Source organism: Neltuma alba, unplaced genomic scaffold (genome assembly GCF_004799145.2).
Source record: "Neltuma alba isolate B1F8T4 unplaced genomic scaffold, ASM479914v2 tig00013902_pilon, whole genome shotgun sequence".
Lineage (NCBI taxonomy): Eukaryota > Viridiplantae > Streptophyta > Magnoliopsida > Fabales > Fabaceae > Neltuma > Neltuma alba.
This window is the reverse complement of record NW_021637954.1, coordinates 54294-73333: the sequence shown is the minus strand read 5'-3', so window position 1 is coordinate 73333 and position 19040 is coordinate 54294. Positions and strand designations below refer to the sequence as shown.

General features: G+C 36.7%; 2 protein-coding genes across 3 annotated transcripts; both read right to left on the bottom strand.

Moving 5' to 3' along the window:
* Window positions 1-6330: 6330 nt before the first annotated feature.
* LOC114739348 (pentatricopeptide repeat-containing protein At3g06430, chloroplastic-like) lies at window positions 6331-8578 on the bottom strand. Its single transcript, XM_028927401.1, has 2 exons — window positions 8168-8578; window positions 6331-7713 (listed from the first exon to the last, which is right to left on the bottom strand). The coding sequence occupies exons 1-2, from the start codon at window positions 8540-8542 to the stop codon at window positions 6607-6609; spliced, it is 1482 nt and encodes a 493-aa protein (XP_028783234.1). The 5' UTR covers window positions 8543-8578; the 3' UTR covers window positions 6331-6606.
* Window positions 8579-9802: 1224 nt separating this feature from the next.
* LOC114739346 (squamosa promoter-binding-like protein 12) lies at window positions 9803-17240 on the bottom strand. Of its 2 annotated transcripts, XM_028927399.1 has the most exons (11): window positions 16740-17240; window positions 16044-16646; window positions 15335-15516; window positions 13602-14254; window positions 13153-13227; window positions 12957-13064; window positions 12748-12865; window positions 12465-12606; window positions 11984-12134; window positions 10804-11436; window positions 9803-10624 (listed from the first exon to the last, which is right to left on the bottom strand). In XM_028927399.1, exons 2-11 carry the CDS (start codon window positions 16625-16627, stop codon window positions 10169-10171), a joined length of 3102 nt encoding a protein of 1033 aa, XP_028783232.1. In that variant the 5' UTR covers window positions 16628-16646; window positions 16740-17240; the 3' UTR covers window positions 9803-10168. The 2 variants fall into 2 exon arrangements, with proteins under 2 accessions (XP_028783232.1, XP_028783233.1); XM_028927400.1 differs by lacking the exon at window positions 16740-17240 and having other exon boundaries at window positions 16044-16699.
* Window positions 17241-19040: the final 1800 nt, after the last annotated feature.

Genomic DNA, 19040 nt, shown 5'->3' with positions numbered 1-19040 from the left:
AGAACTTTCGATTTCAGGCCAGGGATGATCTCCATCAACCTTGACCTCAGGAGGGGTGGAAATGGAAGGTTCTTGAAGACTGCTGCTTATGGACACTTTGGTAGGGATGACACAGACTTCACATGGGAGACAGTGAAGCCGCTCAAGTGGGAGAAAGTTCCAGCTTAAGTGTGTGAGATCAAGTTTTGGCCCTCCCCAGACTGTCACTCCATAGTTTCTGTCTGTCTATCACTTTACTCCCTTTCTGTTCTGTGCTTTTCTTATTTACTCCCCCCCTTTTTTCACGTGTTCTTATTCTATGTTCTCTTCAAAAGATATAATTTTAATTTTTTTTAGATGATGCCACCAAGATGTACTCTCAGATTGTATGCCTGATTGTGTAATAATATGAAATCAGAGAGATTTACGATTTAGTATAAGCCGCGTGTTGTCGGTGAGTCTTTAACCGCTTGGAAGTTACAAGTTAGAACTCCAATATGCGCTGTACCTTGTTGGGCTGGAGCGTTGCCGCGTTGATTGATACCGTCCCTTAGCGGTGAATCAAGATTGGGATATTCTGAAGTCAGTAGGTTCAATTTACCAAACACAACAAAACAAAGCGGCATTACACCCTCCAATTCATTTACCAAGTGCCACGTGCCACTTCCTTCTAAATTACCGTGAGAAGCAAGCAAGTATTGCTGGCCCAAGGAGGAGGACTGAATGCAGCCATAGTAAAAAGTTAGATATGCCAACAATCCCGTAGATCAATGACATAAAACTCTTCATAAATAAAAACTTAGGGATTTCATCCGCTTATAATTTCATGTTGTCGTAATGAACAAAAAGCATACTGTTAAATGAAAATCTATTGGTGAATTAATATGAAGTATTTTATATCTGAAAACTCAACTCATATAAATTTTTATTCACTGAAAAAACAAAGGCTACAAGCCAAGTTTAGAAGGCTGGATTTTAAAAGGTTTAAATGTCTAAAACTTTTAACTGGTTATGTAAATGGAATGGGAAGTTGCTTTTAAAAAATTGGATTGATACTTGTTTGGGATCACAATTGAATATCCCAAAAGTATTTATTTATGTTAATAGAAACAAAATTTTTCTCACATATTTAATTTATCTCAAAATAAAAAGAACTCCCTAGTATAATGAAAATGGCATATGTTAATGACTAAGGGTCCAAAATGCATCATGGCACTTGATATGACCGTTGGATTAATTGGATGGTGAGACGATGCTCACTGTTTCTGATCAATTGAATTCATTGTCCTGAGATTCATGTCGGTGATACCATAATGGGAGTGCAAGTGCCATGAATAGGATGGTGGCCTTAAATCCAGCACAAGTTCAGAAGTGCGCTCAGTATGTGTAGTTTGAGGATAGACGAGCTTGGTGGGCATTAATGTCTTGTCCCACATCTTCATGTGTTACTTCATTTTCTTTCTTTTTTAATTTTGACTCTCTTGCAGACATATTTTCCCAATTATGGTTTCAAACAACGCGTAATTTGTCTTCTCCTAAATTTCAAATCTTCCAAACGTATTCTTGGTAGAATAGGACTCTTAAAAAACAAACAAAATGAATACGGAAGTTAGATAAAGAGGAACTCTGACTTGGAATATGAAAAATGAAAAACACATGAAGGTGCTAGGAAATACAAATAATCACTTAAAGGTATGTTTGGCTCAATGAGGGAAGGGAGGGGAAGGATTTTAATGAAGGGAAGGGGAGTGGAAGGATTTTAATATTATCTTGTTTGGATTTATAAAAAAAGAGGGGAGGGGAGGGAAAAATATTTTAATATGAACAATTTTGCTCTTATTTTATTTAAGGCGTGGGCATAATGGTCATAACATGACAAAATATAGACATAATAGTTACAACATGACAAAATATGGCATAATGGTCATAATATGACAAAATATTGCCCTTTCCCTCCAAATCCTCTCAATTTTGGAGGGGAGTTGAGGAGGGGAGGGAAATTTTAAAAAATTTTCCCTCCCCTTCCTAAAATTTGTGTGTTGCCAAACAAGGGGAAATGATTCAATCCCTCCATCCCTCCCCTCCCTCCCAAATCCCTTCCCTCCTCCCCTCCCTCCTAAATCCCTCATACCAAACACACCCTTAGGGTTTTCCTTCCCTAGCATCTACCATAATTCATAATCATTAAAATTCCCTCCAACCAAACAAGACGTCGCTGAAATCCCTTCCTTTTGTTGATCCAAATAAGGAGTCAGTCGGGGAAAAAAAAAAAAGAATTCTACATCTGATTCTTAATATAGATCTGATTCACTAATTTAAAAAATTAAGAAAGTTAAAAAAATTATTTAATTATAATATATATTAGATGATCTTTCCTAAATACTTATGTGTATTATTAGATTATAAATTTGTTTATAAATTGAACAAATTAATTTTAAGAAATGATAAATATAATACTTTAAAGTCATTTATTTAATTTCCTTAATCTCTTTAATTAGTCAACTAAATCCTATACCAAGTATCGGAGCGAGCATGTCATCATCCACTTTTTAAGGTTGTTGCCACCACTTTAGAGATTTTTATGTTGTTTTAAAAGTAAACTTCATAGTAAGGTTCTTAAAGTTTAATTATAATTTTCAAAACGCTTAATCAAAGCAAGTTAATAATTAGGATGGCAACAAAAAAAAAATCCACTTTTTAAGGTTGTTGCCACCACTCTAGAGATTTTTATGTTTTTTTAAAAGTAAACTTCATAGTGGATGCATCGATGGGCAGTTATGGACAGTTAAAGTTGGGATTATCATCCGCGTGGCAGCCCCTCGCTCTCTGATCCTGGGCCTAATGATCCATCTATTTTCCTCCTTTGTCTTCATTTGCCCAAAAAGGGGGACGGGAGAAAACATTAGTGCATGTACCGTCTCCATTACAAAAATAAAGCAGACCCTTTGTCCTCTACTTGGGTCCAGTCTAACTATCACGCTCGTCTGGATGGCAATTATACGCACTTACAGACACGTTTAATTTAAGTCAAGATAAAATTCTTTTTATATATTTATATCATATTTTGTAAATTATGATTAACAAGCTACTTATATCAAGCCATAAAACTTTGCCTCCCTACAAATTATGATTCTTGGGGGCGTTTTCAGCTACAACTAGGAAATACAGAGTCACGACTCGTGAGAGCTAAAGTCAGATCAGTCTTACAATGTTGCCAAGCATGGCCTGCTGATGCTGGTCGGGTTCTTTCTCGCAAACTCACATTTTGCTTCTCAATCAAAATAGAAAGCTTAAAAATCAGCTTGCATATGCGTTGGCCAAAGGAGGTTTATCTATCCTCTCTTTTTGCTTCTTGTACTCGTCATCTGAGGACCTTGTTTGATATTGAGTGCTTAGGGTGTACTAGCTTTACAGGCTCTAGCCTTCTAGTTTACCCACAAAAAAAAAAGGCTTAACGCCTTATTTATATCCCATTCAAACGCAAGCCGCTTCTTCATCTTATCTTTTTTTCCGTACACTTAACACTTTATCTTATTTTTAGTGCGTTCAACACTTTAAAGATTATGATACTAAATCTAACTAGAAAAATAACATATACAACAAGAAAATAAGATCAAGATGTCGATGCATTATATTAAAGATTAGTGTATTAAGCAAATTTGAGAAATAAGATCAAAATACTCGACATACTTTTACGGATTTGAATCCCAAAAACACTATTAAAAAGACCTTCAATGCTTCTTACCTAATAAGAATTAGTTTCAAGTTCAAAATAATTTAAAATATTATATGTTCACACACACACAAAAAAAAAAAGATCCCATTCAAATACTTGCACATTATGCTATATTAGTCTCTTCAAGAATATTGTAACTTTAAAAAAAAAAAATTGGCTTTTTATGTCACTCTCCTATAAGGACACTAATATCTTTTAGAATATAAATTGATATTGGCCCATGCATGAGTCAGGAAAGTTGATGTATTGCTTTTCTCAGTATCCAAACAGGTGGAGCTACTGAAACCTTACGTTCGGATTTACAAGAAGCAATAAGCAAAAAGAGCATAATTGATATTTGTTTTGTTCAGAAAAGTATGAAAATTTTCTCGCCTTTTCTTTGGACTCGACGATTTTTCTCAGATGCCCATAATTTTTGTGCCACTTGTACGTATCTGGGAGTCCCTAATCTGCACGACTGGACCGCTACCATCAACTATCACTTCATAACCGTTGATATTTCCTATTTTCCCCCTAATATGTTGGCATCATTATAGTATTTGATCTAATATAATTAATTAATTAATTAATCATCCAAACCATAACTTCTTTGACCCAAACAATTCGACTGAGCCGGCCAGCGACCTTGAATCAAAACAAAAACATGATTCTTTTTCATTTTCATTGAATGTTAAATTGATTATAATTAAATCGATATATGTGTATGCTTTATACTAAAATATCTAGATATATTATATACTCCTCCGGTCCTTAATATAGAACACAATTGTTGAGTTGGTTTTGGTCCTAAAATAAGACCCATTTCTCATATTTACCAATTTTCTCTAAATTACCCCTATGGATACTCCATCAACCATAATCAAGTAGAAGATAGAGAGGGGTATTAAGAAAAATGATTATGGTATTTTAGGAAAACATGTCACAATTTTATAATTAACTAACTTACCTAACTTTCTTAATCTAATCAAATTAGTTAAATGGGTCTTATATTAAGGACCGGAGAGTACTTCTTCTTTTACTAGCACCTATTAATAATTTTATGTAAATTAATAAAGTCGGCTAAGATTAGTTATTTTTTTCTGTGAATCTCAAAATTACACTCAATAGAAGTAAGGGAATTTAGTTCATTAATCTCAAAATTATCATTAGCTGTTAAGCATCAAACTGGGAGGAAAACATGGGGAAAAAAAACTGAAGAATTTAAAATGCCGTTCTCCCAAGTGTGTATTGGGTCGTAGCCCATACCTGAAGTAGGCCAATTGGGAGGATCGGCCTGCAATTTAAAATGAAGAATCATTTATTACATTTTTCTGGGAGATTTTAATAATGAATATATGACCAACAACAATTGGGTTTAGTAAGATGAGCTAACATATCAAAATATAGCGAATTAAAATTTAAATTTTCGTTAAGAGAAGTGTCCATATTTAACATCTAACATCTAGAACATGATTGTCTCTAATAGGAGGATACCCGTATCGTCTCAAAAAAAGACAAAAAGAAAAAATGAACACATGAAAATGAATGAATATTGTGCTTTTAACAAATCTCCTGTTGGGGTTCACTCGACAAAAGGACTCAATGGGGGAAACATAACACATGCCTTTGGCAAGTTTCTTGAACACAGTAATTACCAAGTCTCAATACCTTCATGGTATTGTCCACCGCACAAGGAGCAAAAGGAATCTCCCACCACCATGTTCATCAAACCTCGTGATCGTAAAAATACTATCAAGATCTACCAAATCTGGCTTGCATGGTGGCAAAATGCGTAAAAACAAAGAAATAAGTAAAAGATAATGCTTTGATGTTAGCAAATTGCATAAAATATGTTGTCCCTCTCAAGGGAAATCCTACAGACAAACGGCATCCATGGGGAAAGGAATGCTTTAACTTTCTCTACCGTGGTCAAGAACCAGCTTTGGTGAACAAAGCTTCGGGGATTCTATTTGTTGTCAAATGATTCCTTTCGAAACAAATCCGCAGGCCCATTCATTCTTTCATTTTCAAAAGGAATTTCAACATTTCATCTGATCATTGACAGGTTATTTCGATCAACGTCTTGTAGCCGTCTTTCTCATTGCCTTTCCATTTGCTCACGCATTTTTAATTTTACATATTGCATAATGCAGATTGCTCCTTCAAGCAGTGTGTTGCTCAGAATCTTCATGCACGACTTTGATATCTTTTTATCTCATAAAAAATTTCCTTGTATGCCATGAAATTTTCATTAACGCCGCACCACAAGACATGGCCACTGATTTCCCAGTCAAAGGCAGAATTAGTTGTACAATTCAGCCCATGAATCATCTTAAAACAAAAGTTAATACTATCTCATGTTCTTCATATAAAAGCTAGTTAAGAGTTGAATTTGATCTTAGATATAATTTATTTTGTCTTTTAAATTTATAATATATATTTTTTAAATATCCTTATTGATTGTAAGGAGTTCCACTAATACATAATTCAAATGCATATGATTAAAGAAGATGGTTGAGAAAATTCAGCATACATAGATCACAATTAACCAACTTAACTCATTTTCTTAATATTCTCAAATTAGTTATATAGTTCTTTAGAAATAACTAGCATATTTAGTTGAGGAACTTACTGTAAAAGAACAACCCAAATTCCATCATCTGCCAAGTACAACGGATGCCAAAGTAAAACTACACTTGAAAAGCAAAGTCAAGCAGGACTTCTGATAATTCATCCAGAAAATGGAGCTTCATTACTCAACTGATAACTCATTCAACGTCAAAAGGGAAGAAAAAAGACTAGAGCTGCTCCCCATAAAAAAAAAAAAAGGAAAAAATTGAAGGACATTTACAAGTATGGATGTAGTGCACTCTGAATTCTAAGTAGGAACAAAATGAATTTCATTCACTAGCTTACCCACTGTTTATATCCTCAGTGTTCATTTGCTTTTCCTGCTCTAAATAGTAAATTTTGTCACGCATACCTTCTTTGCTGTAGGCCTCAATCATGATAGAGTATGTAGTGTCATCTGGTTGGCACTGGTTATCCTTCATACGGTTGAAAACTCTCTCCATCTCGATCAAATCCTCTGCCTTTGCACATGCAGAGATGATGGCATTGTAAAATGAGACATTCTCAGGTATCTCAAACCTCTTAGCCAAGTTAACACTGCTAATTACTTTATGGAAGAGACCTGCATTGGCATAACCATCGATAAGGCAGCAGAAAGTCTTGGTATCAGCTTTCATACCCTCAGCACGCATCTGATCAAATGTATATTCCATGTGTTTAGCATCCCCGACGGCTGCGAATGCCTCGATCACATTGTTATAAGTTGAAGTTGTCCAGGGAAATTGAAGCTTGCGCATATACTCCATCACAGAGGACATTTTATCATACATTCTTTTCTTTCCATAAGCACCAATCAAAATGTTAAAAGTGCGTGTTTCTGGTTCTATCCCGAAATTTCGAAACTTTTCATACCATCTCTCCATCATATCAATCTGGCCCTTGTTACCAAAGATACTGATGATTGTGTTCATTGTCCACACATCAGGCTTGCACGTTGTACTATCCAGCATATTTGACAGCACTTTCTCCATCTGATCATACTTCCCTGCCTTGCCATATCCACTTAAGACAATGTTTTGAGTGACAGTGTTTGGGGTGATAGACCTTTCCGCCATCTCTTCATACAGCGACTCAACCAAATCAAATTTCAAAACATCCACGCAAGCTTTAATTAAAGTACTGTAAGTGAAAACATCAGGCTGGCAAAGAGGGAGCTTCTTCATCTCATTAAGAGTTAAAAATGCTTCATCAATAAGATTGTTGCGACAGTATGCTGCGAGCAAAGCCGTGTAAAGTTCAGAAGTAGGCTGACAACCTTCTTCAACCATAGTGTTGAAAAGCTGATGTGCACGTTGAGGTTGGCCACATCGTCCAAGCAATACAATGAGTTTCATGTAAGTCCCTTCTTTTGGTTGGTAAAAGGGTTGCTCTCTGAGCATCTCGAATACCTGCACATTTAGATTATTTAACCCATATGTTGCCATATAGAAAATTGTCATCTCAGCTATTACTAATTCACAATAATTTCAATTGGAAAAACCAGCCACGAGATTAGTCTAAATGAATAAAGTCTAGAAACCTCAATTTGATATAAACTCTAAAGCATTGATAGATGAAATTGAAACCTTATCGCGCTCACTAGTCACTACCTTTATCATTCGCAATGCAACACTTTAAACCACACTTAAACCATGTATATTTAATTTTGTGTCACACTAACCGCAGAGCGAGTCATTGTTGAGTGTCGACTGCTTTATATACATATCCACGTCAACAACGATTATTGGCATATAAAAAATATCAAAACTTGTGCACAACATTACACATTTGAGTTGTAAACAAGATATTAAGAGAGAGATGCTTAATTTGTGAAGCAAATTCAAGAAAGAGACACCGAGTTACCTCAAGAGCTTGAAGCCACTGTTTTTTATCAATTCTATCAGCCAAGCATTCAGTGACGGTGTTGACCCACGCCTTAGCCTTGACCTTTCGGTCCAGCTTCTTCTTCACATTCTTAATTGGAGTCCTCCTCTCACTGCCAGGTAAAGTTGTTTCGGAAACACCCGGAAATTCACCTACTTTCCAGTGCCTCTTTTTAGCGACCGAAGAGGAGGAAGAAGAAGAAGTTTTCGACGATGGAGACGCAGTGGCGCAGCGGATAATCCGAAGGGGTGGGTTGTGGGTTACAGGATTAGGGATATGGTGGATCTTGCATTTGTCCTTAGAAATTGGGGAGGGAAGGAGGGAAGAAGAGAAGGAGAGAGAAATTGAAGCCATGGGAAAGCATGAAGCTCAGTGCTGCGTCCTCGCTCCTCAGCCCAGAGCTGGCCTTACCCTTCTTCTGCCCAAAATCCTAGCTCTCAAATTACTCTTCTCACCTTGTCTTTCTCAATTATCACTATCATGTATATTCAGAACACGGCGTTGATGCTATGCGCCTGCGCGTGTGTTTTTTTTCAAATTTATAATTTATTGTTTTAAAAAACTCTTATTAATGTAAAGTATGTCCACCTAATTGAAGTTCCAATATACATGATTAAATAAAGATAATTTAAGAAAGTTAACACATACTATCTCTGGTTCTTTATATAAGATCTTGTTTGCCTTTTATTTTAATCCTAAATAAGTAAATATAAGAGCCTAATCCACTTTGTCTCTCACATTTATATATTTTTCTATGATAATCCTTCTAACAATAGTAGTTCCAGCCAATACACTTGATTAGCAAGGATGTTTTAGAAAAGATAATACCTATTTATTACAAATAACTAATCTAACTTTTTTTTAATCTCCTCAAATTAGTCAACTAGCTCTTATAATTAGGACCGGAGATAGTATTTGTTACAAATAATTAATTTAACTAATTTTTTCAATCTCTCTAAATAACTTATCTAACTCTTATCTTAAAGACTAAGGTTAGTATTAGATATTTTTCTTACATGACTTAGTTTTTGATTATTCATAAGTCATATGGTTGAAAAAATGATACCATGATATTATTATACTCCTCTGATCCTAAATATAATATCCTTATTATAAGGGTATTATATTTATGACAGGAGAAGTACAATGATTTATCATGTTTTGCATACGACATTTTAGGTTTTTTTTTTTGTGGTCTTGACCTTGAGTACTGGTTTTTTGTTAAGCCTCAGCGTACTATTATCGCGATTTGGTAATGGTGAATAATCATGTGAAATTCATTATATATCCACAATACGTGTTAAAAAAAAATCAACATTCAACATTTCGTATTTTTTTTAATTAACACTGATTGTTCTAAAGTTAAAATACTAGTGAGAAAACTACTTTCAAAATAAAATTACGTAAAAAATTAGTTTAGAATACTAAATATTATTGAAAATATAATATTTGTTGCGTACCATCTTGCTTCTCAACATTAGCCTTGCCAACTCAATGCACTAGTTCTTCGTTTTTCAACGCCACACCATTATATAACAACATTTAGGAGTCAGATAAAGCATATCATATTCAAAATCAATAAAAACTTGCTACAATTGTTAAAGGAAAAAAAAATTAAAGGAATCGAGCTCATTAATAACTAATATTACCAGCCCACATCAGAAAACCCCTTTTCATATTATTCGACTAATACAAGGCATTCTCCTACATTTCTACAAGCTCAATCCTATCACTACATACATTCCTTATACCGTAGCATGAGTTACTCAATTATAAACATAAATTGCTGAAGAAGTCACCCTCATCTAAATATTTTCATGACAGCTAAAACTGCCATTGATGTATATATATTATATATACCAATAACTGTGACTCCCACATTTCAAAAAGTTAGAAGATTGGGGGGGGGGGGAGGAAGATGAGGGATGAAAGAAACAAATTGCAGGCTTGCTGCAAAAGAACACCTGATATGCAAAAACACTAAATTGAGCCATACTCTAATGATTCCCATCTGAAGGGCTGGAAGACATAAGAAACTTGGGGTGAGCTTTTGAAGAGCAAAGCCACACAGACACATACAGCCGCAATGGCCACCATAGATAGCATTGCTGGCCTATAAACCAGTGCTGTCCTCGTGCTGTGACGAGCCAGCTTGTGCTGACACAGTCCGCACTGATGTGCAATCGTTGCTGCTGCCATTTTAATCTTCTCGGTTTGCAAGCTTGAAACTTTCGATGATGACCTTTGCTTCTTCTTTGTGTTACTATCTACAAGGGAAGGTGGGATGTCAAGCACATAATGATGAGTTTCATCACTTCTCTTGCTTGCTTTTGTCTGGACAAGTTGAATGTAGGAGTGGTAGCCCCTCATGGATGCGTACTCCTCTGGGGTCAAACCTGTGTTGTCCCGGGCACTTTTCCAAGCCTTGATTCCCACCTGACCAATGCCATAACCAGTGAATCTTGCTACCTAAGGTTAAAAAAAAACAAGTACTGACATCCTAAACCTCTCAACATAATTTTCTTTGGATAGGAAATGTAATTGCAGTCTGTTCCATGTCAGCCTCTCTATAATGAAAACCGAGAAAATGTAAGCATACTGAGGAAAGAACATACCATTCCAGGGTCATCAGTTAAAGCATCCAACACATTTTCTGAGCAATGCATGCTTGCCGCAACATGAAGCGGAGTCAAACCAGCAGGGCCAACACTATCAGGTTTAAATAAGAATCTGTCAGTGTACTTGGCAACTTCTTTGTCCTTACTTTCACCATCTGAAGATTTGACTGGTGCGAATTTCAGCAGTAGTTCCACCATAGGCTTGCAATTTCTCTTCACAGCTCTATGTAGAAGACCCAGGTCTAACAATGCAAGCTCGACAGAGGCATGCTCTCCTGCATCAATAGTACCCTCAAACACAATGTCCAGAAGCTTTTTCATCACAGCACACCAATCATGGTCCATGCAGAAGTCAACAAGCCACTTGAACCGATTGAAATGAAACAGATCCTGGACAGGTGCCATGGGACCCAACCTAGCTTTCATGCGACTTCTATGAAGGAGCCAACCCATTTCTTGTACGAAATCCAAGGCTCGAGTCTTTTCTTCCATTTGTTTGCTTCTCATCCGTACATCTCTACAGATCTCAGCAGCCTCAATCACACTCTCCAGATTACAGATCTCTGCACAAATTTCTGGCTCCGCAACAATAAAAGGAAAGGAACAGCTGCTAAGACCAAAATCTTCCACCTAAGATCAACATAGCCAAATTAGAGGATGAAAGTCATCCTTCACAAGTTAGCAAATGGAAAGAAATTATTTGCCAATACTTTTTGTGTCATTTTAATGTTCCACTTGCATATTGTCGTACTCAGGGGAACCATATTCGGTGATCTAGGCTTTCTAGGGATAGATTGCCTTTAGTGAGTCACAATCACATATACAGACATGCATTTTGATCTGGGGAACCATATTCGGTGATCTAGGCTTTATAGGGACAGATTGCCTTTAGTGAGTCACAATCACATATATAGACATGCATTTTGATTATCTTGCTAATCTATGCATCTTTTAGCATATCCAGTTTAACTTAACAGCATGTTTACTTCTGCATTGAAAACCATAGAAATGTGGTTTCCGCAGAAACAGAACAGCATGTTCACTTCTGCATTGAAAATCATGAAAACGTGGTTTCTGCAGAAACAGCACTTTCACAGCAAACGCAAACATGTATTAGAAGGCGCGGTTTTTTTTTTTTTTTTGGGGGGGGGGGTGTTGGTTAGGAGCAAGATGCTACCTCAATAAATCCCCTCCCAGTAACACTCGGTATAGTGCAAGCGAACCTAAGGCACTGATGCTCATCATGTTCAATAGCTGGATCAACACCATCAATCAAGTCACAACAACTATACTGTGCCAGATACTTTCCTTCAAGTGCACAGAGTAACCTGAAAACAACATGAACGGATTAATTCTAAACCAATCTCATTTGTTTTGACACCTGAAACAATATCCAGAACTTCCCCACTTACTGAATTATAGAAACAGGAAAAAAAAAAAAAGTACATAATCAACTTGCAAACCAATATTATTTCCAAGAAATTAAGGTAATGTTTCATTTTCGTCACTTTCAAACCTATTTAGGCATCCAGATAAATATTTTATATAATATTATGTAAATTAACGTAGCTTATCTTTCAATCAGCCATCCGGTCAAGTTTATGGGCAGGAGCAAAAGAGATAACTCGGGTAATGTAGAGGACGAAGCAGAGATTTACCTTGTGCTAGAATGGAAAAGGTTGACACCTTTGACAAGAAATTGAGTGCTTGCCATTGAAGAAACAGCAAGTGGCTTAACACATGAAATCCTACAGTGTTGTGGGCTTCTAAGGCTCAAGGGAACGTCTAAGACAACCTGGCCTGCAGGAGAGATAAAAGAAATAATAATTCTAGTTAACAAAGGAAAATAATAGAAGTTTTTGCTGCTGCTCGTATTTTGTACTAAAAAGACAACACACGCACGCACACGCACACGCACAGAGAGAGAGAGAGAGAACAGACCATTATACAGAAAAGCTACAGAATGCTGCACTCTTGTATACACCCACCCTGTCGTCCAGAAAGAATCATTTGATGCAGCAAGAAGCTTTTTCAAGTTGAGTCCTAAATTACAGCAGAGCTGCATTGCCATATAGCATTGAGCAGATTTAAATAATGTTTCCAATGATGTCAGTAGAATTGGACGTCCATGACATCATACAAAACCATACCTCCTCCCATGCAGATTTTTCTAGACAGAGATAAACTGTTAATATGATACAGCCTGGCCTAATATAGCTCTCGATCTCTGTGGGACTGTGGGATAACCAGCTGAGAATCTGGTGCTCAAAACAAACCACAAATCAAATGTTGCAGAAAGAAACAATGCCATAATTATTCAAAGAAATTTCAGAGTACAGAAAGTACCTGTGATCGAAGAACAAGAGGAAAATCATTTGGATCCTTCCCAAAGAGTTTGAAAACAATTCGATCCGTGCGAGTCTGAAAACAATAAACAAATCACTATTTACTAAAACAAAATATCTACGCCAATAAACATAATGAAGGCCTATAAGATCAACATATTAACAAGAACCCAACTCATGCCAAAATAAACAATTACCGATGGAAAGGTAAATGAAACTGACATAATAAACCTAAAATCGGTGAGCTTGATGGAAAAAAAGCCCCAAAGCAGAACTCCAAAGGGGCAAGAAGACAGTAAGAATAAAGGCACAGTCAAATGTTTTTGCCAAACACCAATCAAGATAAGATATTTAAACAGTGATTTGGAATAAGCATTTGCAAAACCCTACTTCTTCAATACATGATAGAAGCATATCAAGAAAAGAACTTAAAATACTTCCAAAATGTACCTGAGCTTCTCCACTAGAACTAGAAGGTGACTGAGAGGAGGTTGAATCCGAGTTTCTGCTTGTCTGTGGTGGACTTGACTTTTGAGTGTCAAGTTGTAACCAGGAAGGATGATCAAAAGACCCAATACCCGAAGGCCCCGGTGGATGAGACTTCCTAAGGTTCTCGGCTTCATCTTGCACGTCATCATATGCATTATTGAGGTCAATGTGATTTAAACCGTTTCTTCTAATTGTAGTTTCTGCTGCAACTGATTGGAGTGGAGGGTTATCCCTTGACAGAAGCGTATTTGAAGGCTGTGATCCTGAAGGAGATTTTAAACTTCCAACCCCAACATCACCTGAAGGTAAGCATTTTTGCGCCATATCATATGCAGGCACTGTCTCAGACTGTCCCATAGGCTTTGGAGGGTCACGACTGCTGAGACCATTATCTGTCTTGATGGAAGAACCAGGAGATCTGATGGGTTCAGAGCCATTTGAATTTAGATTAGGCACTTTTTCGGAAGTTCCAGATGTTCCAGCATTCACCAAACCTTGGGATCCCTCCAATAAGGAGCTTATGTTCCTTCCATTGATTGTACCAGCCAGACTTGCCAGATTCCTTAGCAGATGAGAGAGAATATCTTGGTCCCTAGTAGCATCTGAGCCATTTGCTGCAATTTATAGAAGACAAAATCTTCGGAATTAAATTCATATGCCAATGATGACACCCCATATGGTATGGAAAGACAGAAAAAGTCCAAACAGCAGAAACATTTAAGTATACGCTCGAAATACAGTTAAACTCTTAAGGAATGCATCAGCAAAACAAACATTGACTACCTGGCTAAGCATTCAAGCTTCCTCTAGTAATGTGATAAAATATGCCCAAAAGTTAAAAGGAAGGCATATGGAAACATCACAAAATAAAATTAAACACGTCAATTTCAACATGGCTCCTCATTGGATTCCAGAAATTAGGTGACCAACCCCCAAGGGGCCATAGCCCCGTTGTTTTGGAGCCTGGAGTTCTATAGTAATGCCTCCAACTAGCCCAGTTAAACAGTTTAAGTTAAACAATCCCACTCCCAGTTACATGAACTAAGCCTTTGACATCTTCTCCATAGGAATGACCCAAACTACAACAACACTCAGTAAGCAATAGCACGTAATCAAGCCACAACTATAATTCCAAGACATCACTCACTCCCCTGATGAGTATCTTGATTATATTTATCAGTACGGTAACAAGGGAAAGCACATTTCTATACCTGTTAGTGTAAACCTAATAATGTGATTCGGTCCTAATTTGCCTATAATTGACGTAAATGCACACCAAACATCCCGAAGAACTCAACACAGATTATGTCTTTTAGTTCAGTTTTCAGGTGTTTCATACACAGTTGCTAGTAATAACTTCTACATGCCTGAGGTTAGATAAAAATCAACAGGTTCAGCCAACCTAAGAAGTAATATTAATAATACACTTTCAGTATAGAATAACCGATACAACCAACAATAGGAGGGACTGATACAAGCCATCCAATGACTGAAACAGGAAAACCAATGTAACTTAACTCTACTACTAACAAGATTTCCTCCCTTCTGACCACAATTCACCATGATTAACAAACTTTCCAAGAATAGCACACAAGAAAAAGCATTATTTCAGTTTCTTACTTGGGCAGCCAGTTAGACAAATATGAAGAATGCCGGTGCCAAGCAGATAGATTCTCAATTACACAAATACTCACAGTGCATATTGGACAGTATACGAAGAAGACTTGTTAACAAATAGCTGCTGCCCCTTTCATCATTCAGGGAGCCTCCATTAACGACAGCATCAGGATGTGTCTTTCTCCTCCTCCTATTGTGGCCTGCCAAACGCCTCCGACAACTTCTTTTCCCCTCATCAAACTCTTGAAGAACATGAAACCTGCCACAAATTTATTTATTTTTTTTGTTGGTTTTTAAAGAAAACCACATCTAATTGGAATGCCAAAGTAAAAGCTCTTTAAACGGAGATCTATCTGATGATATTTTAAGTTAGGAAAAACCTAGGTACTTAAACCTAAATGCTTGATGTAGTTTTTTCCAATCAAGTTAAAACAAGTGGATTTTTATACTCGTTAGTTACCCAGTAGCTAACTCTTGGTGTCAACATTCTTAACTAATTTCTTAATTTAAAACCCGCTAATTTTGATTTGAATGGAAATAAATACAATACGTATATAACCTTAAATATCTAGATTTTCCCCTTTTTAAGTTATCTATGCTTGAATAAAAGAAAACGAGAGAAGAACAATAAAAGGGGGAGGAGAGCACTGGAAAAACCCTTACGGACAACAATGTGAAATTTTTCATCTTCCCTACTAAACCTTCCACAAAAGTAACAGCTCGATGACCATATTATAAATCTGAAAGGAGTTGCACAAGAAACAGTGACTTTGTAACCAAACTGACCTGCTACACTGTTGACAGAAACGCTGCATAACATTTCCTACCAGTGCTTTGCTGGCCTTGGAATGCATATCACAGACCTTATGCCGACGGTGGTAATCTTTCGCATTACTAAGATCGGCTCTACAATCTTCCACCTGACAAACCGCTCGGTTTGAAGTAGTCCCACTCCCAACTATCTTTGTCTTCTTTCCACTTTTTTCATCCCCTTCCATGATGGGGTAAATTTGAGCCCCAAGGTTTAAATTTAGACAGCCAGCTTCATCATTCATCTCATCATCTTCAGACATAACGTCTCTCCTCCTTTTTTCCAATTCTCTCTTTCCTTTCTCTGGGTTGGCATCATCCCAATTAGAAGATAAAATGTTAGAAGGATTAGCTTTCGCAGGGATTTCAGGATCAACTGGGAAAGATTGCCTATTTCTACAATCAGAAGGAACTGGATTTAGCGGACTAGCAGTGAAAAGATCTCCGTCCCATTTCCAGTCTTCCAAATTCCACTCCAAACTCCTATTTCCAACCGCTTTCATTTCCGGCACCACAGGTCCATAGACATACTGATTCTTCCCCCGAAATTTAGCCTCCATGAATTAAACCCTTAAAAACCTATCAAAATTACAACACCCAGATTACAAATCCGCCCGAATAAAATACCCAGCAAAAGAAAACCGAAATAAACAGGCAAGAACTTCAACACACCTGCTAAGATACAGACATCAAACACCTACAAAGCATTATCCGAGAAAAAGAAAGCTGCCACAGCTAGTTCATCCATCAATTCGCCGGGTCAAACACACCCAAACAGCACAGAAGCAAGAGCATAAATCCAAACAAGGGCTGCTTAATCAAAACCGGCAAATCTACCAAACGATTGTCACGATATCATAGACACCCAGCCCAGAATTGCAAACCCCCAACTTGCATAAGCATTTCACATGATTCCCAGCTCAGTGCCAAAAGTCTTAGTACAAAGGACTGATATAGAGTCCAAAGAGAGATTTGAAAAGATTAGGAAGAGAATTAGCAAATAGCGGGAGAATAGTGAAAGCTGGAAGAGGAAGAAGGCGGAGGAGATGTGGTGAGATGAAATAAAGAGAGGGCCGGCCTCAAAAAGCATGCGCGAAACAGAGAAGGAAAGAGGGAAATTAGGAAAAGGTTAGGAAGAAGGGTGATGAAAATGCGGTTTCTGTGCCAAGATAGTACACAAGTGTCTTTAATTTTCTTGTGACGCCATGGTACCAAGGAATCTATACCCCACAACCCACCACCCACGACTCTCTCTCGCCCCTCCTTCTCTCTCTCCCTCTCGCTGTAAAAGATAAATAAAACCAGAAAGTGTCGAATCGTCAAATTCTGAATGCTGATGAAGATGGAAGAAAGAGTTGGAAAACGCGAATGTAAAAGTAAATAATGGCTCTTGATTAAGCTCGCCCAAGACGTGTCAGACTCAATTAAGTACTCTTTCTTAATATACTGTATTTGATTTGAAGTCCATCCTTGACTATTCCAAGTGAAGTTCTTACCTGCCCTTCAGGGCAGGACCACGCTGTTAAGAAATACTAATATAATTTAAAATTTATCACAAAATGTATTATTCTTTTTTTTTTTTGGTCAACTCAAAATTTATCATTCCTTAAAATTCATGAATTGAAATGGATGCATTTCATTTTTAGACTGTAAAATTCTTTTTCAATTGTATATAACTTAATGTAAAATAAAATGAAAACGAGTTACACGCCGCTGATAATTATTGTACAATTTTAAATTTTAAATATTTTTACGCTGTAAATTTTGTAATGAAAAATTTCATAACAATTTTTTTAAAGTATGAAGTTAATTTTATTGATTGGATAGTTATATCAGCAGCAAAATTTACGAGAATTATGAATCAAGTTTTTATTAATCTAAGCGACCTTTGTTATCAATTTTATTATTACGAATAAAATTGATTGACGCTTAGCCATAATCTCTTTTTGTCAGGTAGATGTTTTCACTTGTTTTATTTTTTTGATGTGGTGCTTTCTCTGGTTTTAGCTATAGAGTGAAGTAAACCATTTCATTGTTTTTTTTTTTTTGGATTTATCCATCTAGTATCCCAGGGCAATAGGCATCTTTCAGCCGTGACAGCGGTCCCAGACTAATCCGGATCGAAGGCTTGCAAGGAACCTTTCGGTCGGCGCCCTCTGGCCCCTCAGGGTGCTGCGTTCCCACGGCTAGAACTCGAGACCCGTGGTTAAGTTAGGACAGTCCCAGCCAACTGACCTAACCTTTCGGGGTTCCATTTCATTGTTTTTTAAGGTATGGTAGATGGCATTCTCAAATTTAGTTAAAATTATGTAATTTTTAAATTTTTTCCTCACTAAAATTAGAGCCGGTAATATGCAAGCCTAGCCAGCCAACCCGCCAAGTACGGACTTCTCTAATCTGTACTGCTTTGAGCCGATCCGTCTCGGGCTAGCCCGCTTTTCTTTTATTTTTTTTTAATTTTTATTTTCATACAATTCCTAATGTATTATAGAACATAGTTAGAGAATTTTGACCCTCAAATTCCATACCGACATCGCCTCATTCAAGTAATTGCATATATAGTACACACATAAAGATCTACTTAATTTGGATGCAAAAAATAGTCAAATTAATTATTTAAAAAAAATATGCGTCGGTTTTTCTAAAATATCTTGTCAAATTATAAATCAATCCTCACATTATTTTATTATAAGCAGCTTCTCAAGTTCAAAACTCCAAATTCAATTTCAACATTTCAAACTAAGCTCAATTTATACAAATAATAATTTTTTGTAAAAAAAATATTTTGGCAGGTCAGCAAGCTGGCATTTTGCCTGCTTGCCAAGGTGTGAGCAACTTCAGCTTGCACCGGTACAGTTGGCCTGTATCTACACCACCAGCCTATATTACCAGCGCTAACAAAAATTAATATATACAATGAAATGTCCTATTAGAATTACAAATATATCAAATCCCATGAAAAGAATAATGATA

Excerpts from the sequence above, each read along its gene's own strand:
- LOC114739346 (XM_028927399.1), bottom strand. The coding sequence starts at position 16,627 with ATGGAGGCTAAATTTCGGGGGAAGAATCAGTATGTCTATGGACCTGTG. Across the intron at positions 15,517-16,043 it reads TTCTGTCAACAGTGTAGCAG|GTTTCATGTTCTTCAAGAGT; the intron begins GTCAGTTTGGTT and ends AATTTGTGGCAG. Across the intron at positions 10,625-10,803 it reads TAACTGATGACCCTGGAATG|GTGGGAATCAAGGCTTGGAA; the intron begins GTATGTTCTTTC and ends GGCATTGGTCAG.
- LOC114739348 (XM_028927401.1), bottom strand. The coding sequence starts at position 8,542 with ATGGCTTCAATTTCTCTCTCCTTCTCTTCTTCCCTCCTTCCCTCCCCA. Across the intron at positions 7,714-8,167 it reads AGTGGCTTCAAGCTCTTGAG|GTATTCGAGATGCTCAGAGA; the intron begins GTAACTCGGTGT and ends CTAAATGTGCAG.